Below are 22,775 nucleotides of genomic sequence, written 5' to 3' on the forward strand. Positions count from 1 at the left end.
CATGCCCTCACCAGGTGCCTGTATTCTCTTTAGCCTCAGTGGAGTTCTGGGCTTCAGAGTCCAATTCTGGTGATAGAACTCAAAGAAACTACTTTCTAGTCAGGCATTTTACATGTAGTAATTTTCTAGAATCCTTGTGAAATGGAGCCCCTAAAAGTCATGTTACAGACTAGAAAGCAGTAGCCTAAGGAAATGTTAAGGGATTTTTTCCCCCTCCCTTTTTCCACCTTCCCCTCCCCCCCTCCGGTTCAAGCCATTGTTTCTCAGTCTAGTTGTGTAGGACACAGCTCCCTGGCCCATGCTGGTGTTAGGAGCCTGGCGCTCCCCCGCCCCCCTTGGGGAGGCAGTCTGTTGCCGGTTGTTGGTCGGCTGCTCATAGCAGCTCACGGCAGTTCTCCCAGGCTGCGCTGCCGGCCACTCAGCTGGCCACTGGCTGCTCTTGGCAGCCCACAGTAGCCTGTGGCAGCACTCAGCAGCCCACGGCAGCTCATGCCAACCTCCGACTGCTCACGGCAGCCCAGCTCCAGGAAGAGCCATTGTTCACCATCTTAGCTGTAGAGGACGCAGCTCACTGGCCCATGTGGGAATCGAACCGGCGATCTAGGCGTTAGGAGCGCAGCGGTCCAACCTCCTGAGCCACCGGTCGGCCCAGGATGGATATGGATATGGATATGGATATGGATATGGATATGGATATGGATATGGATATGGATATGGATATGGATATGGATATAGATATAGATATGTTAAGGGATTATATATTTATTTATTTAAAGGGTAAAATAGTGACTCTCACAGAAATATAAAATTAACATATGTCAAAGATTTTACTTAACTCATTAATTAATGAAGGAACTAGTAAGATGTGAAAATTGGTTCCCAGGAGAACCCACAGTACAGACACATAGGGTAGAGACAATCAGGAATACTAAGGTGAGTTTGATAATAGGTACAAATGGGTCACTATCTACAGGGGAATAATTACTTGCATTTTTATTATACAAAATTTATTTGCATTACCATGGACAAGAATCATTTTTATTACTATCCGTTTTCTACTACCCAGAGAGTTGTCAAAAAGCTCAAAAACAAGGAAAAGTGCAGACTCTTCTAGAATCAGATAACCCCTGGAAGAGTCTTCTAGATAATCTAGAGTGGAATTAAGTAACAGCTTCAAGATGTCACAGTGGAATTAAGTAACAGCTTCAAGATGTCACAGAGCCTTCAAGGTGCAGACTCTTCTATAATCAGATAACCCCTGGAAGAGTCTTCTAGATAATCAAGAGTGGAATTAAGTAACAGCTTCAAGATGTCACAGTTGCTAAATAGATCTGGAATTCAAACCCAAATCTATGTTTCTGTAAACTCAGGCTCTTTCTTCTGTGCCAAGTAGCTTTTGGACAGTAAAGGGTGATTTTCACAGAGATTTGTGGTTTGGCCACTCGTCACTCCAGTTAAATTCGTTGGTCTTAAGAAAGGAGCTTCCTTCCCTCTGCCCCCCATGGAATAGAACCTGTGGCAACTTCCCAAGGCCTCCAAAACCTCAGTCATTTGCTGTCTGGAGGGCATCTCCTCCTCTGTACAGACGTTTCCTCTCAGAAGTCGTGAGGGGGTGGGGGTGGCTTGGAGCCCCGTCCGTGCCCTGGGACAGCTGAAGAGACTGCTATAGCCCCGGTTCCAGTCAGATCTTTGGTTTGGGAGTTATAGGACGCTGGTACAGCCTGATTATACCTTCATCGTGCAGCCGCTTCCAGACCTCTCTCTCCAACTTGAAGTCATGGTTGATGTAAAAGATTGTTTTTTTCCATGATTTGTCATAGTAGTGATCAGAGAAGCGCTCATGGCCCTCGGTGATGAAGCCATAGGCACTGACCTGCATAAAGGTTGGAGGAGAAAGAGGGCCTATTGTCCCTTTCTCCCAGACTTCCTCTCACGGGCTAACTCTGTGCGTGCTGGGGGCAGGTGCCTTTATGGGGTTCCATCCCTTGGGGTCTGGTGCAGGACCCCAGATGCACTTGCACACATGCACCCCCACTCCCACCCTCACGTCCCCACCCCCAGCCCAGCCATTGCCCCATGCTGAGCGGGCCAGCGATAGCCCAGGGCTGTGGTGTCCAGGTCGCAGAGCTTTACCTGGTCACAGAGCTGAAGGGCAGTGAGCAGCAGGAGCGCCCCAGTGGTGGGGCGGTATATTCTCCAGTGAACGGTATTCAGGGTCTTAGACCTCAAAAACCTGTGAAATACCCCAGTGCCCACCTGTCAGGAGGCTGCAAGGATGAGAGGGACCTAGCCCCCCGCATGCTTTCTGCTCACCTGTTCTTTATGTATCGCATCAAGTCTGGGTGCAGCAGCAGGTATCTGTCCAATCGCAAGGCTTCCTGAAAAGCCTCCTGGGGCCTGCGCCTGGGGCGGGAAGGTCATTTAGATTCAGTTCTGTCCCCTCATCTGGTGCAAGCCAAGTCAGGGTAATGGGCATGGGGTAGCTGAGACTGTCCCCACTGTCCAGCCCTTCCTTCACAGCCGCTCACTACACAGCTCAGCGTAGGGCAAGAGGAATGGGCAGTGGGTACCTGAACCAGAAAAGGCTCTTTTTCGCCAGGGTCTGATTCAAAAGCATTGCTTCCAGCCACTCAAAGTCCCGGAGGCCTTCCAGGAAGTGCAGGTAGCGGATATCCTAAGGACCAAGGACAGCGAGTGGTCCAGGACTTCCTGCCCTCAGGACCACAGGCTGCGGTGGCCTGGCTCTGAAGCCAGACTGCCCACCTGCTCTTCTCAGGCCTAGCCTGGCTGTCGTCCCTGCTGTCTCCCCAAGTGTGGACAGAACCTGAACCAACCACAGACTCCAGGCCCATGCTCGGCTCCCTTTGTCACCTGCGCACTCCCTTATCCAGAGTCAGTGTGTGGCCAGGCCCTGTCTGCTTTGCTCACCTTCCCCACAGGCACGTGCTGGAAACCCCGATTGTGCAATGTGAGCAGTGACTGGGTTATGGAGAAGGCAGTGAAGCCGTAGAAGGATGTCCGAGTACCCACATCCTGTTCGTAGCCCTTAGTGACAGCTCCGCTCAAGCTGTGTGGAGAGACAAAAATCAGAAGATGTGAGTGAGATGCATGGAGGGAGATGCCTGGAGGTGGCTGGAGAGAGGAAGGAGAAACGGGGAGGCAGCGGTCACGCATGGAAATTCTCTGGAGAGCCCAGGAGTTCCACCTTCAGAAACAGGCACAGAACGCCCCATCAGCTCTCTCAAAAGAGGCTGTCTCTGCAGTAAAGAGGCCAGAGGGGGTCACGGGGGGGGGGGGGTGAGGTGGGGGCAGCTCACCGGAACACGTAGTCATGGCTGTCTATCTCTTGGCCCATGTGGGAGTTGTTCAGGATGCCCCCATTGCCCACCACGGCACAGCTGATGCACTGGGAGCTCCCGGCAGGGAGGCTGGCCAGGAGCAGCTGCTGCTGGGGCACTGGGGGGAAGCGTGTCACCACCTTCTGCACCACTGCAACAAAGGGGGCCCTCCATTCAGAGCCCAGGCAGGGTCAGGGATCTGGCTCCTCATTTCTCCCAAGGCTGGTGGCCCCAAGAAGAGACAGAGCTGAGCCAAAAAGCCAGTTGCCCTCAGCCAGGGCAGAGCTGACAGCCAGGCCCCCCCTCCCCGAGGCCAGCACTCACAGGAGTAATTGAGGTCCATGAAGCCAAAGGGCGGCTTGAAGTGCTCCAGGCGGTTCCACTCACTCAGGTTGAAGTTGCTGGAGTCCAGGAAGAGGGTAAGGTTGGGCAGAAAGAGATTCTGGAGCCAGAGCGACTTAGAGGCTCTCACTTTCACGGAGTCGGGGCAGGCCTGCATGCAGGAGAGGGGGTCAGGCAGGGGGGCCAGGAGGGCTGTGGCCCAACCCCGGGGGTGTGGGAGGGGCGGAAAGGGGCCTCCGCTGCCTCTTCGGTCATGTTCCCAGGTCCACTGATGTCCAGAGGGTTCCCAGGAAATGGCAGTTCTTGGCCCTGAAGGCAAACACGCTTTGTAATCGTGAGAGAAATGGGACAGCCCGTGATGTCGTGGTATGCTGTTGTGTGTGTGGTTGCAGCTGTGCACGTAAACATACGTATTTTGAATGCTGCCCACCTGTGGTGTGGGCCCAGGCTATTTTTCTTAGGGATGCAAGAGAGGGAAGGGGGTGGAATAATCTCTCTAGGCCAAGACATTCCCAAGCACTAGTGGTGGGCACGAGGTTGGGTCTTCTTGTCGGTTAGTCCCTGCCCCCTCCACACTCCCTGTCCTGCCAGGGGATGGGGGTTCAGGGGCCAAACCCCAGAACATGTCATACTCTCACCCTGATTGATGACCTTCCAGGCCTTCTGTGGGCTCCAGGACAGGGCTCGCACCTTCCCATGATGACTGCGCTGGGATTCTGGGGCCCGCCTTCTCCCCCCTCACTTCAGTAAGAAAGGAAGAATGGGATGACAGCAGTGTGTGGTGACAACAGGGGTGGAACGAGGCAAAGCCTGGGAGAGGAGCCTGGGAGGTGAGGGAGAGGGTAGGGGTGGGTGGTCTGCCAGGAGGGGCTTCAGAGCAGGAAGGCATGGAGCAGGGGTAGTGACAAAAACTCACCGTCTGTAGGCCCCCCACGTCCAAGCTATATTTATCCTCAAAATCCCACTTGGGCTCGTACTTGAAGTTGGGGGCCTGTAGCCTTGGATGTCTGTGTGGGGTGGGGCTCCGGAATGGGGCAGAGCGTGGGGTGACGGGGACTTTCTCCATGCGTGGGTCCACCACTTTGGTCGCTCCTTTTGTCCTCCTTCTGGCTGCCCCTGCTCCTGGGGTGGTTGGCACCTCAGCCCGACTTCCTGGAATGGATGTCCTCGCTGTGGGTGCCACCACTCTGCCCCAAAGCTTTGCTGGCACTGTCCTTGTGGCTGTCGGCCTCTCGTTCTGGTTCCTCCTTCCTTCAGTTTTCCTCATGTCCTTACTCTTCGGCGATAGTGACTGTGTCCTGTTGGAGGCCATGCCCCTGTCCTGACTTCTCTGGGGCAGTGTGTCTGTCATGATGCCCTTTCTGTCCTGACTCTTGAGTAATGCTGTCCTTTCTGTGCTGGGCACTGTGGCTGGGTTGTGGGCTGTGGCCTTGGGGTTCTTGTCCAGCATGCTGTTCTCCTGCGCTGAGCCTATGTGTGTGGTGGTCCTTTCCATTGTGGGTGCCGGGGACGTGGCCCTTTGTAGCAACTTGGGAGACCTTTCTTTAATATCCTCTATATTGTGATGCCTAGGGACAGAGATAACTTTTGGTGAAGGCTGAAGATTGTAGAGACAGGTCAGAAGCATGACTAGCATTTGTTCTCATGCCTCATGTAGACTTCAAGCCAGTCTCCATGAGAGCTGAAGAGAAGGAAGTATGTCCATCCGCTATAGAAAGGGACGGGTTTAGACACTGACCTGTGACCCATACAGAAAGCTCCCTGGTAGCATGGAGTTTGGGGTGCTGGAACTGGATGCCGGGAGTGGAGCTGAGATGAGCCCCAGATCTGTGTGCTGCCTCCGTGGCTCCCAGCAGACACCGCAGTCCGGATGTGAGTTCTAACACTGAGTTCGGATGTCCCTAGTCCTGTCACTGCATATCTATGATTCAATTGACCTTTGTATTTATTTTTTTAAAGTGTTAGGGAACAAAGTTACTCTTGTTCACAAGAAGATGGAAAAGACGCGTTCATGTTAAGACTAGAGCTGCCAACCTTGACTGTGAAATCAAGATCTCGGTAAAAGATCTGCCTTACAGATTTACTTCAAACACTGCTGAGAAAGAAACGGTGGCTTGTTGGGCTTGTTAGGAAACAAATGCAAATTCAGTAATTTTCAGATGGGCTTGTCCAGAGCCCATCGCATCTGCCATCCCTCATGGCAGGTGGTGGAGATCATGAGTGAAAGGTGTGTTTCCTGGTTACAAGCAAGGAGAACTCTAGTGAAGGGGCAGTCGTGTAATTATGATGTATACCCTGGGGGACATGCGGGCTTGGTGGGCGAGAAGGAAGGGCTCTGTCAGAACACCATGGTATCTAGGACAGCTTCCTAGGGGGGTCCCCTCCACAGAGTAAAGGTTAGGAGTGGGGAGGACGACGTTTCAGGTCCAGAAGCATGAAGACTCAATGTGTGTTGGAGCCATCAGGTGTTTACGAACCAGAGTGGGGCTGGGGGCTGGAGGCCAGGAGCTGGTCCCAAACAGGTAGGCAGGTCCAGGTCATGATGTGCGTTGTATGTTGGAGGGAGGAGTTTAGACTTTGTCATCTGTGTACTCATCCAGGAGGAGCTATGGAAGAATTTCACGTGGTAGATTGGCTGCAGGGGGTGCGTGCTGAGGGAAGGAGCGGGGGCACACAAGCTGATTTCTAGCCCAGAATGCTTTTTCTAGCAGTGGTAGAAGATTCGGGGTGGCTGGTGTCACTTCTGGCACTCAAGCTTTTTGGTTCCAGGGACTGGATTGACTTTAATTTTTATTTTCTGCTTTTATGTGAGGCTGTCAAAAGTATCACATGATTTATGCAAATTAGTATGAGGTTCTGCAGAGAAAAGCCTGAATCTTCTGCTCTGCATGGCTCTTTTACTGGACTTTGTGGCGGGGTCTCTGTGAACACAGGGTTTGGGGGAATACCTGGGAGCTCTGGAAAAAATGTCTTTCTCTCTAGCAACCTAGCCATGACCCAAATGGATTTCCGGATGTCCTTAACTCTTACTTGACATCCTATGCCCCCCTCACTCAGCTTGGTCACTCTTTGTCTGTTTCCTCCACACTTCTACTAAGAGCCACATACATATAACACGTGCTGAGGTTATGTAAAGAGAAAGAGCATGAAATGTGTAGCCACTTATACCTGAGTGAGCAACCTACCGTGTTTCTCTGAAAATAAGACCAGGTCTTATAGTAATTTTTGCTCCAGTAGGGAGTATTTTCAGGGGATATCTTATTTTTTCATGTACAACAATCTACATTTATTCAAATACAGTCATGCCATCTTCTTCTGAAACACCCTCATAACGTACTAAATGCGTCTGTCTGGCTGACGATCTTAACTGGGGCTTATTTTCAGGGTAGGTCTTATTTTTGTGGAAACACGGTAGCACTTCCATTTATTAGCCGGGGTGACTGGGAGAAACCTTCTTCACCTGGCTGACCCTTGGGTTTTGGATCTGGAAAATGGGCTGCTGCCTTTTGCTTCTGAGAGAATTGTGCTGTGAGCATTAAATGACAACGTGTTCAGCATCTGGCACAAAATACAAACTCAACCATGTAAGTTCCCTCCCACCCCTCCCCCACCGAGGTGCTTCGTTCCCAGTCATTCTTGATTAACCATGGCAACCTGGAGATCTGCTTGGTCTCCAACTCCTCTGCCCACCACCCAGCTTCACCGTTACATTTCTATGCAGCAGATATTTACTGAGCACCTCCAATGGGCACTGGGCTAGTTACCGGGGCCTCGGTGGTGAGCTTAGCCACACACCTCCCTGGCCACATGGAGCCCAAGAGCTAAAGGAGATGACGGATCATCCCATAAGGGAACATCAAGTTGTAATTAGGAGTTGTGCTGGGAGATGGGTGAGCGTGGGAAGTTGCCTGATGCCAGCTCTATTTCCTGTGCCAGTGTTGGTGCTAGAAGTCTACATAGTCATGTTTGGGGGGTTTGCTCAATGACAATATCATCATCGATTTGCTCAATGACAATATCATGTCTTTCTGAAATTATAAACTGCGAGGAGGCGTCCCTACCCCAGGGTCCCGTCCTATCGGTGCTTTTGAAAGACTCTCTGAGCCCCCAAAGAAATGGATTTAAACAAAAGCGGAATAGAATTTGACATATGCACGTAGGAAAGAACATCTCGTTCAACAAATGTTTGCTAAATACCTACTCGGTGGCATGTGCTGTGTAGGTCCCAGGAATACTACTTTGAATAAGGCACGGACCTTGCACCCCACAGAATACACAACGCCTGTTATGTAGGCAGAAGACAAAGGAGATCTTTCATTGTTAGAGAAATATAGGGCTGGCCCAAAGTGCTACGTGCAATAGGCAGGCAGATTGCCTATGTTGATCCTTCCTCCTTTACGGCCTCCCTCTTCTGTGGCCCTCTCTTGATTGATGTTATAGTTCCCGCCTTCCAGGGCCACACAGAAGCACGTTTGTTCAGCTCCTCTGGGAATGGTACTCTGTTTTGACCTTGAAACTGAGCGTGGACCCGAATTCTCTTCAGGTTGTCAGGAAAAATCTGGCAGTGATATTCTCTCTCTTTACCTCATCCTTGGAACACACACATTTTTAACTGGGCTTATGTAGAAAACACTCTTGCCTTTGTTATGTGGCTCAAAGAACTTGAATGAGAGATGTTTCAGATCAGAAAAGAGAGAGAGGCCACAGGGCAGCGACAGATTGTGACATGGGGCAGCCTGGAAAGGCTAATCGCCTTCAAGCTTTTATTCTTTTTTGTTTGTTTGTTTTGTTTTTCATTGTTAACTAAGACCGAAAAAAAAAAAAGGAAATTTATTACAAGAATAGAAAGTGTCCTGAAGAATCCAAGAGCAAGAAGTGGTTGAGTATCTCAAAAGGCCTGGAACCAGGAGTCTCTCTCTCTCTGAGATGTGTCTCTGTTTCCGCCTCTGCTCCCTCTGAGTCCTTCTCTCTTTCTACTCTTCAGCCCGAGTGGTGGTGGAGGATGGCCACCCCATAACACCTGTTCTGGGGACTATTGACTCCCTTTGCTCCCAATTTTTAGGGGAGAGATTCTGACCCACTTGGATCCCTTCTCCATCCATCCCTGGCCAGGGGTCTGGGTCATACTATGTGACATCCTGGGACCCACCTGTGCATGGGAGGACAGTCTCAGGAAGAAGAGGGGACAGTCTCATGAGCTGGCAGACACCCCCGGAGAATTCATTCTGAAAGAATCCCACTGCATGCAGATTGAAAAGCCAGGGTTAGCCTGAAACACCTTCTTGATTGATTTGTGCCACCTCTATTTAGTAGAAAGATTTGAGGGCCATGAGCGTGGGGATGAGACTCACTCGGCTCCCCTTTAAGCTGATTATTGAGCTTAAGCTCCCAGGGCAAAACAAAAGCCCAGGTGTTAACTCCATTTAGCCAACAGCTCTTGTTAGTCAGCTATGACTCTGGCTGGATTCATCCCCACCTCCACTTCCCAGCCCAATCCTCCAGAGACCCATAGAAGTTTTGCTTCCCAATTTGAAGCACCTGGCATGGCTGTGAGTGGGGTGGTCTTTCATATCCCACTCATCAAACACACAGCATGGATAGCTGACCATCTGCCTAGAGGTCACTCCCGTGCCAAAGAGGTACAGCATAAGGCACTCCTCTCTACAGTCCGGTGTAGGGGCAAGAGGCCAGCCACTCCCTGCAGGACTGTTCAGCCTGCAAATGCTACAAGTTAGTGATGACTTGTTTATGTTTTACAGGAAGTCGCAGCAGTGACCCAGGTAGTGACAAAATTGTGTCATGTTTCATTTCAATTGCCTATAATTAAATACACCTGCAATTGCTAGGGATGTGGTGTTTGTATAGGCATTACTTATTCTCAGGTACAGTATTTGCTAAACACTCAAATGGCTTCCATTCACATGCTGAGTGCCCTGCATTCATCTTGGAGGGCCCTGTGGGAACCTGAACTTATACGTAGGTTATGGGCTGGGCTGGGCCGCAGGATTTTTTTCTATTAAGAGCCTCAAGTTCAGAGGGACAAGCAAATCAGTCACATCCAAGCAAAAAGCGATTTTATTGCATAATTCTGGTCTATCTGGGAGGTAAAAATATAAAATGTTGCACTTTTCAAAATAAATGTATCATTAGCAGCCATCACACAGCTCTATTCAATCAATGAAACGAATAAAAGAATAATAATCTGGCATCCTCCTCCCTCTAAATTCTTAAGTACAGATCACCAGGGGGAGCCTGAAAGCAAAGACATGGCAAAGGTTCAAAGTACCAAAGTGCCTCAAGCCGTGGAGAAACTGTTGGCAAGAGAGCAGTCGTTTCCCTGAAATACAGTCCTCGAGACAGTATAAGGGGTGTTAACGTTGATTCACATGCCAGACTGAAACTCGGCAAAATACCCCAAATCAAAGGTTACCAATAAAGTCAGTGGGAGTAGAGGATTAAGAATAAGAAAGGAGCGGTAAAGACCTCCTTGGTTCCCTAATTCATTCTGCACTGGGTTCCTCCAGGCTATGGTACAGACACCGGAAGGGGCAGGCCAGTGACTGGCCGGTCACACTATGTGCCTCTCCTCTCGTCCTCCTGTCCTGGACTCAGCAACCGCCACTGTCAGCTCATTAAAGCATGCCTTCTTCTTAGGGTTTCACATCTGGTTCCCACCCCCCCCAGCTGTCATTCTGCTTTTCCTTGAGAGGGGAGCCAACTCTGGGCCCCCAACATGTCTTTCCTCACTTCCTGCCAAAGGACCCTCCCTGTTGGGGTGCTCTGGTCTCCAGCACCCACTTTGTTAGCCTGGCCTGGAGTTTCCAGAATTCCCTTGGTGTCCACAGCCCTGTCGTCTGGTCTTATCTGAAATGGAAACTGGCCTTTCTGCTTTTCTTTTCAAAGTTGGAAGTTTATTTTTCCTGGGAAATCCTGAAGGTTTTCACATGAGAATAAGTGATTTGCATTTCAGAATTTTGAAATGTGAGATGTGTCTACAAGTTGCTTCAACGACTAAAAGCTGTACTTCGTCCTAGTTCTCTTTGGATGCTGGGAAAATGTGCAGAAATCCTTATTCTGTCATTATTTGAGTGTCCTTTATTCAAATCAAGGCCAATTCTTTTGCTTATTTTGTTGTCAGCCAGTTCAGTCCTAATGGGGACAGCATGGAATGGGAACAAAAGAGGACAAACAGCGAAGTCACTGCTTCAGTGTCTGGATCCACTGTCCAAAGCTGTCCGCCAGCAGAGACACGCTGAGCTCTCTCTGACATGCCGTTCACCTAACTGAACTCATTGGGGGCCACAGTGGTGGGAAGCTGGTTCCAAAGTTGGGTGCTCTCCCTCCCCAGGGTACACACAGACACACAAACACAGCGCTCCCCAAACCCACAGACGTGAGCCTTGTCATAGAGTTAAGGAAATGGGAGGACTTTCAGGAGGGGTGCTGGAGGGTGGGGTCAGGTAAGCAGGTAAGAAAATGTGTTAAAAACCATGGCGAGCATTAGGTCAAGAATCACAGATACAAGACAAGACAACCCCCTTGGCCAAAGTGGTGATTCACCCCTCCTCCCCATCTAGCCTGTTTACTTTTCACAGATTAATCATTTTAAAATACAGCTTTCACAAAGCCGCCTCCCTTCCTAAGAGCCTTTTGCAGCCACCCTCGGCCCCACCTTCATAAACGGCCTCTGCTCCCTAGAGTGAGCCCTTCTTTTCTGTGAGGCGGGTCCTCCCACGGCTCAGCCAAGGACAATTATTGAAGTCACCTACAAGTTGATTCTGACCACATGCCTTTTGCTCACACTCAGGGAGCCCTGCCTGTCTCCTAGATTCCATCTTCCCTTTGACGTTTTCCACGGACACAAAATCCTTTCCTCCAGGGACCTCTACTCTTGTGGCACTCACTCTCTCTGTTGTCTTGGAGTGGAATTATGCGAACAGTTTATTGAGAGAGCTCAGTGTGCGGCCCTGTTCTTCTCCCCGAATGTCTTGGGCAGATTCAATAACTTTATAGTCACTTTCAATGATTAAAACTCAGTCTAAAACAAAAAATCACAGGAAAGTTAAAAAACAAAAAGAGCCTCGAAATTCAGTCTAATCCCTTTTAAAGCTCCAGATGTCCTATCTGGTTCCAAGCTCTTTTCCATCCATTCTCCATTCCCTCACCCCAGCCAGGCCAGAACTAAGACCCTGGTGGTTGGGTAGGAAGGTGGGAAGCTGGAGGGAGAGGGAGGCGAGGATCCTGGTCAGACAGTGTGAATATATTCCTTCTGAAGGCCCAGCTGTTCCGGTATTATTACTTAAGTGACCGCCTGTTTGGGGTGGGCGGCTGCAGCAGCCCTTCTCACATTGAAGTTGTGTGGGCTTCTTTTGTCTGACGCCAGGGCCCTGCTGACACTGGTCTCTGCAGGGTCAGTGAAGGTGGTGTTCCTGGGGCAGGGCTCTCCTTTGCAATAAGGCTCCCCCCATGAAGTTCCTCCCCGGGACCATGTCTCTCGCTGCCGCGGCAGTATTCAGTGTCCCCACTACACTTTTCTGGAGTGGGTATCCCATGACTTGGCCCCAGCAGGTAACGAAGCAGTTCCAGGGCTCTGGGTTTGAATCCTGGTTCTGTTACGAGCAGGGTCAACTGGGTAATGCACTTAAGCTCTCTGTGGCTCAGGATACGCACACCCACAAGAATGAGTGAGTTCCTACACATAAAGCATTTAGAATAGTGCCTGGCATATAGTGAGTATCAGAAGTGTTAGCTACAATAATAAAATAATTATATATACGTACACCAAAGTGTTAAGAGTGGTCACCCCTGAAGAGTGGGTAGACATGGGGCATAATGGAGAGAGAGAGACAGACCCTCACTTCTTGCTTCATCCTTCTGTATTTTTTTTAAGCTATGAGAGTATGCATTCCTTTCCAATTTTAAGAACAGTGAAACAAAATCATTCCCCCCAAAATTGAGTCTGGAAAGAAAGGGATCACACTCCTGGAGATGTGTTTATTTGAGAAGAAAACTGGGCTAGAAGGTCCTTTGGAAGGATTCACCAGGGGCCCAAAATTGAAGCTTCTTCCCTTGGTAAGAGGTCTCCCATTTTACTAACCAACTTCTTAGGGAGAGTGTGATTTTGAAATAAATGGAATACACAGGATAAATCTGTCACTTTAGGACACAGAGAATGGCATGTGAGAACTAACCCCAAAGCAGCTCTTATTATAGTCCCAGAGGGGAAAATAGTCTTGCTTTCCATCTTCGCCTTCTGGAGACCCTGCCCAGCAGGTCTCAGACTCCTGCCTGCCTTTCCTCTGTATACAAGCCCCATGGCATCTGGGGTACCTCGTTTCCCCACTCCCCCCACCTCCGCGTCCCCCAAGCCTCCACTTAGATCTTCCTTGCCAGTGGTTCTGGACAACATTCTGGGTCCCTGATCCCCCGTTGTGGACACAACAGTGTCTCAGAGTTCCCTGTTCCTTCCCGGGTCGTAGATTTCAAGTCTCTCTAATAAAAGATGACGAGCTGGGAAAGGGTCAGGCTCTTACCTGGAAGGCTTTGTATTGGGTTCCTTAATGAAGGAAGACAGGGCAAAGAAGAGGGAGAGCAATGCTGCCAAAAGCAAGAGCCAGCAGAAAGCCTGTCTCAGACGACTGCCTCTCTGCAGATAGGACTTCATGGCGATGGGTGGGTCGGGCCCTTGGAGAAACTTCTGCATATCCTGGGGCTTTGGTGTAGGCAGCAGGGAGGTGAGGTGCTCCCGGGTATCCTGGCCTGAGAGTGCACACCCTTGGTCCTCACGGTGGCTCTCTGAGTCTCTTCATGTCTGCCAGAGAAAGGAGGAGCCACCTTTACTGCTTTATGAAGGCTTAAAGGCTGGCGTGGCTTGAAGGAAAAGTCCGTTTGTTCAAACAAGTTCTCCTTCCTTTTCTTTGTCTACGAAGCCAATTTCTGAATGGAGAACTTTATGAGACACAGACACCCGTTACAGGGAACCTTGCTTTCATTAGTTTCCAAACCCCTGGGTACCCTGGACAAGTGCATGGGCTGGTGGAGACTTGCCCAGCCTCCATGCAATGGCACGAGTTTGGTAAGAAAACTACAGGGAACCCATGAGGTTTGAGATCCCCCTAGCAGTCTTCCCCTACAAGACCTTTGTGCAACCACGAGAACCTCTCATTTCCTAAGTATTTTGAGTAGCAGTTCTCAACCTTGGGTCACATAAGAGCCACCTAGGAAGCTTTAAAACATTGAACACCCAGGCTGCACCCCACACTTAAACTGGAATCTCGGGGGATAGGTATTTTTCCAGGCATAGGTATTTTCTCGGTTCCTGGGTAACTCCGATGCATGGCCAAGTTCAGAACCACTGATTTATAGGCATTGGGGGCTTGCCACAGTGGTGTTTTCAAATGAACAAAGCTCTGCATACAGTGTGCTTATCAGACCTGGCGCAAAGAATGTACACTTTGTGAACTTTCCACACAGTGCTGTGATCTGCTGCCTTCCTCCTGTGACCTTGGACAAGTTACTCAAATGTCCCGCCTCACCTGCAAATGGGAAAAGCCAGGTGGCATCTACCTCATAAGATTATTATGAAGACGCCATCGAAGAGCAGAGACCTGCCATTCTGTGCAGACTTGTCGTCTAGTCATGACCTTGACCGTGATAACAATGACCCCCGCACATTCGCGGCCGTGCTCTGAGCCAAGCACTGTGGAATGTTTTGCCTGCACTAATGCAGACCTCATAGCCCCTCCAGGAGGGGGCACGATTATCAGCCCCCTTTTCCAGTCGAGGAGATCACCTCTGTGAGTGAGCGGCTTGCCCAAGATCACTGAGAAAGCCACTGGCTTGGGGACCAGATCCAACGGACCTGGAGATTCCATTCTTACCCAAAGCACAGCGATGCCTCTGAGAAATTATTAACTCTGCCTTGACATGAAAGACAAAACAAAACGCATAACACTTGGAGCAAATGGACAACTTAGAGAAATGATGTCGAGGTGTCAGCTGTAGAAAACAGAGACATCAGAGAAGCAGCAAGGTTACTAATAGTAAAAACATTGCTTACAGTATGGTAAAACGGGTTTTCTGGCAGTGAAGTAGGGGAGGTGCAGTTTGGAAGAGCAGGGCTTTGAAGGTTTGGGGAGTGGGGGCCATTGCTCACACACGGCAGTGTCCATGCTTCCCAATGCACAGCTTGTGAATATGGACCCAAAGTCCTTGGCCTTCACCCAATATGCACCAATAAAGTGCTTAAACACCCTTTCCCGGGAAGGATGTAAAAGGTAGGAACATAAATCTGAGCTGCTTAAAGTAATCCAGTGTGTGGCATACCTTTCCCCCACGCCACACACTGGAACCCATGGCACTGCTGCAGGGCATGGGCTGCCAGCGAGGAGAAAAGTCTCTCCTAGGACTGAGTCAGTCTGTCGCTCTCTGAGCACACCATACCTGTCAGTGCTCAGACACTGACTCTCAACATTTTCTGAATAGACCTGAGCCAAGTCATAACTCCGTCTTAATGACCCTTTGTCCCAAGTTCGTCTACATCCTTGTCGTACGAGCAGTTACCCTCCACCCTGGTGCCTGTTTGCAATGCCTGGCAACTGCAGTGCACAGTGAAAAGGCATTTTTCTTACCCACAGCAGTGGTTTGACTAAACGAGGTGTCTTTTTCATCTGACCCCGTGTTTGAGGAAGACACGGGCTATCAGTGTGGTCTCTGACCTCCACAAAGCACGGAGGTCTAGTTGAGCTGCTGGGCACAAGCTGAGCTCCGGGCACAGCCTGTGCCTCTCACCACTTCAAGGGTGGGTCGAACTTGGAGTTCTTGAAGCCATCTGGGTGAGGCAGGATAATCCAGAGTTCTAGTTTCCTGGTGTTGGGTGCCGTCGTGCGTGCCTGGGCAGAACGTGAGGTCCAGAGAAATACAGATTTTAGTAAAAAAAGACTTTCCAGTCGTTTTTCAAGCATCACAATTTTCATGTTTGGTAAGATCTACTGTCTGCTCCTTTTAAGCTAAAGCTTCCGACTTTAGTCTTCTTTATACGCCAGCCAACAGAATGTGTGAGACCTTCCAGGAAGATAAGAGCTGTTAGATAATTTTCAGTAAAAGGTAAGATCACGACTCTCGTACAGATGTGAAATACAAGAGTGTGTTCAAGGTTTTCTTTTACTCCTGAGAGAACCAGGTAGATGTATCAACTGATTCAAAAGAGAAGTACAGCAGCACAAAAATTAATATAGAGGAAAGACGATTAAATTGAATTGCCAATCGGGGCAAAACTGGTTTTTCCACAGGGAGGAGGATGAGGGCAGACAGGAAGGACACACTTGGCATGTCCATCACCTACCCACGATTTACAGAGCTCTAAAATAGCTCGAAGGGGATGGAAGACAAAAATCAGCTCACCTGGAAGGCTGTCTTCTAGATGACCCCCACTTTTTCCACTGAAGCACAACCATGTTTTCTAGAATGAGTATGCTTTGGAATGACTCAGCATTGGGATTCTTGACAAGTGTCAGCCATCGGCTCTTCTCTGCTATAAGATCCCCTTGATGACTTAGAGGAATGCTGGGTTAAATGAAAAGAGGCCCAACTTTCTAGAAGTCAGCTTGTTGGACATGGTAGGAAACTGCATTCAATGCCCCTATGATATGTCCTGTCTTCTCAAATTCTGTTTTCAATACCAGGCCCACCCCTGACTTTTTTTTTTTTTCAACAGCCCCTAGAAACAATTGATATACTATATAGTTCACCCACTTAAGTGTACAAGTCAATGGATTTTTTTCTCCAAGTCAAGTTGTTGTCCTTTCAATCTTAGTTGTGGAGGGTGCCGTTCAGCTTCAAGTTGTTGTCCCTTCAGTCTTAGTTGTGGAGGGCGCAGCTCAGCTCCAGGGCCAGTTGCCATTTCTAGTTGGAGGGGGCGCTGCCCACCATTCCTTGGAGGAGTTGAACTGGCAACCTTGTGGTTGAGAGCCCACTGGCCCATGTGGGAAGCCTTCGGAGTTAGGAGAACGGAGCCCTAACCGCCTGAGCTACGGGGCCGGCCCCAGTCAATGGATTTTAATTATTCAATGAATTTATAGAGTAGTACAACCATCACCATAACCTAATTTTATCCCCCAAAGAAGTTTTATGCCCATGAGCCATCACCCCATCCCCCAACTTTCTTCTTTCTCCTGTCAGCTGAAGGCAACCATTAATCTGTGTTCTGTCTCTATAGATTTGCCTATTCTGGACATTTTGTGTAAATGGGTTCCTATAATACGTGGTCTTTTGTGACCGGCCACTTACATCACTTAGTGTGATGTTTTCAAGGTTCATCTGTGTTGTGGCACGTGTCAGTGCTTGATTCCTTTGTATTGCCAAATAATCATCTTCCGCTGTATGAAGGTACTGCATTTTATTTTCCATTCATCAGTTTGTGGATACTTGGCTTGTTTCCACATTTGGTTGTTAGAAATAATGCTGCTATGAGCATTCACGAACAAGTTTCTGTGTGGATATATGTTTTTATTTCTCTTGGGTAGATGATACCTAGGAGTATAATTATATGTCAACTCTATGCTTAAAATTTTGAGGAACTGCCAAAGCATTTTCCAGAGTGCTGCTGCCCATTTTACTTTCCCACCAGCAATACCTGAGGGATTATATTTCTGCATTCTCCCCAGAATTTTTTTTTTTATGGCTATTCTAGTGCATGTGAACTGGTATGCTGTGGTTTTAATTTGTTTCCTTGATGGCTAAGGTTGTTGAACAGCTCTTACTATACTTATTTGCCATTCATATATCATCTTTGGAGAAATGTCTAGTCAAATCCTTGGACCATATTTTAATTGGTTTGTCTTCTTATTATTGAGTTGTAAGAGTTCTTTATGTATTCTGGATACAAGTCCCTTGTCAGATATATGATTTGCAAATATTTTCTCCCAGTTTGTGAGTTGTCTTTTCATTTTTTTAGTGGTGTCCTTTCTAGCACAAACATTTAAAATTTTTATGGAGTACAATTTATCAATCTCATTTCTCACTTGTACTTTTGGTGTCCTATCATTGCCTACCTCTAGGTCATTCTCTCTTGCTTTTCTATTCTGCATTTCGTTTATTTCTACTCTAACTTTTATTATTTCCTTCCTTCTACTTGCTTTGGGTTTAAATTGCGCCCCCCCCTTTTCTCCTGGTTTCCTAAAGTAGAAGATTAGGTTATTTATGTATCTATTTATTTATTTTAGAGATAGTTCTTTTTAAAACATAGGTTTCGTATTTTCCTTTAAGCACTCCTTTTGCTGCATTCCATGGTTGTTGACTTTCATCTTCACTTTTTCAAAATATTTTGTAATTTTTCCTTGTGGCTTCTTTGACTCATTGGTTCTTTAGGAGTGTTGATTTTCACATATTTGTGTATTTCCCAAATTTCTTTCTGTCATTAATTTTGAATTTAATTCCTTGTGATTGGAGAGCATAGTTTGTGTGATTTCAATCCTTTTAAATGTATCGAGGTTTATGGTTTAGCATATGGTCTCTTCTAAAAAATATTCATGTGCACATAAGAAGAATGTGTATTCTTCTGTTGTTGGGTGGAGTGTTCTATAGATGGGTGTTAGGTTCAGTTTGAGTTGGTTTATAATCTTCTCCGTTCTTGTTGATTTTCTGCTTAATAGTTCTATCCATTACAGTAACATTCTCTACTTCATGAGCCATTATTATCTTATCTCCATTTAATATTTCCTCTGGTTTTACAAACAAACTTATACCGTGTTTCCCCAAAAATAAAACCTAGCCAAGCAATCAACTCTAATGCATCTTTTGGAGCAAAAATTAATATAAGACCTGGTATTATATTATATTTACATTACATTACATTATACCAGGTCTTTATTATAGTAAAATAAGACTGGGTCTTATATTAATTTTTGCTTCAAAAGATGCTTTAGAGCTGATTGTCTGGCTAGGTCTTATTTTCGGGGAAACACAGTAATAGCTGCTTTTAAGTCTTTCTCAAATATCTTCAACTTTTGGGCCTTTTTGAAAGCAGGTTCTAGTGCCTGATTTTTTTGCTCTGTGTATGAATCATACTTTCCTGTTTCTTTGCATGTCTTGTAAATTTTTTGTTGAAAATCAGGTGTTTTAGATAATACATTATAGCAACACTACATACTGAATCCCCTCCTGCCCTGGACCTTGTTATTGTTGTTTGTTTGGGTATTTGTTTATTTGTGTCATTTTTACCTGATTCTGACCTGATTTGTGTGCACAGTGTGCAGCTTCTGATGTCTCTGCTCAGATTGTTTTCTCTGAATAATTGTTTTTATCTTTTAACCTGACTTCCTGCAGACCATCCCAGGTCAGCATAAGCCACTTATTGGTCAAAGATTGTGCTTATGCCCCCTTAGCCAGCTAGATTGTTCTTTCTTTCCTACTGGATGTGTGTGTGGCTTGGAGACTGCTTTCAGAGTTTAGAGTTTACAGTTTTGTCCCATACTCACTAGTAGCTTAAAGACTCTCCCTTTTGAGGGCTTGCAGCCTTGGGCATTTGTAGTCTTCCAGGCCACCAAAGATGAATGTGATATCTTTAAATTTGCCTTCTTAGGAGTCATGCCTAGGTCAGAGTAGCTTCTTGTTTAGCCAGTGTTTAGAGTTTGGCTTTAGTCCCTTGAGCCAGTAAGGGTCCTGCCCTTTGCTAATGGATCTGTGTGGCCCGGGGAATGCTCCGAGGCTGCTTTTGTTCCCACATGGGTACAGCCTAGCACATGCACACGCCTTCTGGACCCCCAGGAGTGCGTGGGATCCCATGAGTACTCTTGGTTTTCTCTTTCTCTTGCCTCTTTGTTAAACATCTGGCTGGTCTGCTATTTTGCTTGTTTCTACTAGTAGCTTGCCCAAAATGTGTGTGCCTTTGAAGAACCCATAAACCTCCACAGCATCCAGACACTGTCACTTTTGATTGTGAAAACATAGGGCAAAGGATGAAGAAGGCTTCCTCTGGGGCTTGAACAGTGTTATTCATAAAAGTGGATGTTGACAGTTATGGGTTGTGCTATGCCTGCAATAATCACCTGGGTCCAAGGGGCATAGGTGTACTCTGGTCTTCAATAAGTTCATGGGTGTGTGTTTGTGCTATGGGGCCTTCTAAAGTCCAAGGTCCAAGGAAGGGGCTCTTCCTGGGTCAAAAGATGATGCTGTTTTATACTCCCCTTTGGCCAAACTTTTCTTTTTCCAGCTAGAATGCCCCTCATTCCTGAAGACACAGTATTTATCTTTGTAACAGGCTCAACTGGCATGTCCATTTCTTAGAACTTTCTCACAGAAATAGAAAGGTAAAAATAATGCTGTTTGGTAAAAAGAAAAAAAATGGAACTTTAATTCACATCTCTGTGTTGTTTAATGAGGGAGTCAATGATTGAGGGTGCCCGAGGCAAGGATTTAATATTAAAATGACTTCCTAGCCTTTCTATACAGAATGTTCTGTCTCCAGAATGGTCATGGTTAGCAGGTGTGCTTGTCTTGGAATACTGAACCTGCATCCGACGGCCTGAGAGCCCTCTGGGCTGCTGTTGACCTCTTTTTTGAGGCAGCTGGAAAGGCCGGGCAGAGCCTAACAGACTTATTTTACGTTACTTCAGCCTCTGCATACAAATACAGTCTTTCTTATTCTCTGAAGACTCCATTATCAACAAAAGAACCCTAGTTCACTTTCTAAGATCATACCTACCCTTCCCCAGGATATGGTCAGTCATCTAACCTCTCACGTCCTCCATATTTTGAGGAATTAGTCTGATGGAAAGGAAGAGGGATACCACAGCCCAGTGTCATGGTGACAAGTGCTATCTCAAAGAGACATGACATTAAATCCAAGTTTTGACTGGTGAATTCATTTATTTTACATTTGTTGAGAAATTACTATATGCTGGACTCCTGGCGTAGGAAGTGTAAACTGGTGTGCGACTGTGTGACAGAGACATCCGGGGCCGTGGAGACATACAGGAGGGGGACCTAAGCAGAGTGAATGCAGAAAGGACCCTCACATTGTATTCCCAACAGGGCCAGTGAGGCCCACAGAATCATGTAGGGACATGGACACGCAAGGGCAGCACCAGGAAGGCTGAAGAGGAGATTCAAGCAGGAAAGCCCTACCCTGGCCACATCTAGCCCAAATTTCCACCAGTGCCCAGAGAGGGAGGGCGGAGAAGTAATGGCCAAATTGCACTATAGTCTGCCTGCAATGTTGGTAATTGTTATGGCGGAGGCATCTTTGTGGAGAGGTTTTCTGGGTCAAGAGGAGACTTATTTTTAATTATGTTCCCCCAACACCAGGCACTGTCAGTGCTGCAGACACAGTGATGAGCAACACAGGACAAGTCTTGACCTCATGGAGGTTACCTGCTGGAGCAGAGACAGACAAGAGCCAATTAGACAGTGATTGGCGCTGTAAGGTAAATGAGAGGTGGGGTGAGCTATGGGATGGCTTCTCTGAGGAGTGATTAAGTCAAAGAAGGAAGCAAGCCACAGGAAATGTGTGTGCAGAAACTGGGCTAAGCCAAAGGCACAACAAATGCAAGAGCCTGACTCAGGAACACGCTTGGTGCTTTTTAAGATGAGTAGAAAAGCCAGTATGGCTGGCACTGAGCAAACAAAGGGAAGGAGGGTGGAGGAGCTAGTTTGGGGAAATAGGATTAAAAACAAAATCTTCTCTTGACCCGGAAAACCTCTCCACAAAGGTCGAAGAGAAAGAAAATTGTTGAATAAAACCAGAATTAGATGTACATCATAGGTAATCCGACTGAGAGATTGGAAAGGCAGAAAGAAATTTCTCCCTTTTGTACAGCCAACCTGCTACAGCTCATCACAAACAAGTTCACAAGCAAATCAACAAATAGCACCCAAGGGAGAGGACTTGACAATGCCATCTGTCACACAGAATTCATCCTAACTTCACTTGGTGGTTAGGGTGGCCATCTAGGTAGCTAATTGGCCTTATCCAAAGGGAGATGGGGTGGGGTTGGCTATCATCTTTGATTACATTTCAAAGGTCCATGAGAAAGATATCCCAGTGTGTGGTAAAATGATTCCTTAGCTTTAAAAAGATTTCCATGGCCAGCCAGGTGGCTCAGGTGGTTGGCTCAGGAGGTTGGAGTGCCAGGGGGGCTCCTAACACCGAGGCCGCTGGTTCAATTCCCACATGGGCCAGTGAGCTGCGCCCTTTACAGCTAAGATTGTGAACAAGGGCTCTCCCTGGAGCTGGGCTGCCGTGAGCAGCCGGAGGTTGGCGTGAGCTGCCGTGGGCTACCGTGTGCTGCCAGGAGCAGCCAGTGGCCAGTGGCCAGCAGCCAGCATGAGTGGCCGTGGGCTACTGTGTGCTACTGCCAGCTACCGTGTGTCACCATGACCGGCTGATCGGCAACCAACTGACACCTCAGCCTGGTGGGGGTGTGTGGGGGGATTTCCTTGCATGGTTTGTGCCAAATAGCCAGGTGGGTCTGCTAAACACAGCACTTCTGGTGATAAACTTGTGTGTTTCTTTTTGTTGTTTTGCTGGAGCCCCCAAATTGCTGTATGCTTGTCATGTGGCCGTCGCAGAGCACATCCATCATTCTTCTACTTTTCTGGTCTTTTCTCTAGGACAACCTCTCTCAGACTCTTCAAACTTCTCTGTGAAAGGAGGAAGTCAAATAGACCTTTGAAAAACAAATTCTGAGGAGCTATTGTTTTCAATGTCAAGAAACATGATACGCGCAGTGCAGGAAGAGTAAAGAAAATGCTAATGGAGACAGTGGTAGACAGTAACGTGCACTGCCGGCAACTGTAGGGCAAGGCCTGGCATGTGCCCAGCTCCCTGACACAGCAGGCAAAGAGAGGGTACTACCCAAATCAGACCCCAAAAAGCTTTTCTTCAGGTTTGCCACCTGGTCCTTTGTGCCACATGTCCTTTGTATGCCAGTAGAATACTCCCTTTAAACCAACAGGTTTCTGAAAAGCAAACTAATGACATACAGTTTATTTTATGCTTGTGGCATAGCATTAAATGCTGGCAGCACTCGGAAAACTTCCTGTTTGCCTTCCAGTCCAGGAGCTAATTCTTACCTGCGGAGATCAACCTACTTACCT

General features: G+C 47.7%; 1 protein-coding gene across 1 annotated transcript; it reads right to left on the minus strand.

Annotated features, from left to right (window-relative positions):
- Positions 1-743: 743 nt before the first annotated feature.
- On the minus strand, positions 744-13,521 carry ST6GALNAC1 (ST6 N-acetylgalactosaminide alpha-2,6-sialyltransferase 1). The gene is made up of 9 exons (XM_081029312.1): positions 13,214-13,521; positions 4,597-5,248; positions 3,663-3,831; positions 3,318-3,489; positions 2,929-3,067; positions 2,571-2,674; positions 2,314-2,403; positions 2,134-2,233; positions 744-1,873 (listed from the first exon to the last, which is right to left on the minus strand). Exons 1-9 carry the CDS (start codon positions 13,381-13,383, stop codon positions 1,682-1,684), a joined length of 1,788 nt encoding a protein of 595 aa, XP_080885438.1. The 5' UTR covers positions 13,384-13,521; the 3' UTR covers positions 744-1,681.
- Positions 13,522-22,775: the final 9,254 nt, after the last annotated feature.

Source organism: Rhinolophus hipposideros (assembly GCF_964194185.1).
Source record: "Rhinolophus hipposideros genome assembly, chromosome: 20".
Classification (NCBI taxonomy): Eukaryota; Metazoa; Chordata; class Mammalia; order Chiroptera; family Rhinolophidae; genus Rhinolophus; species Rhinolophus hipposideros.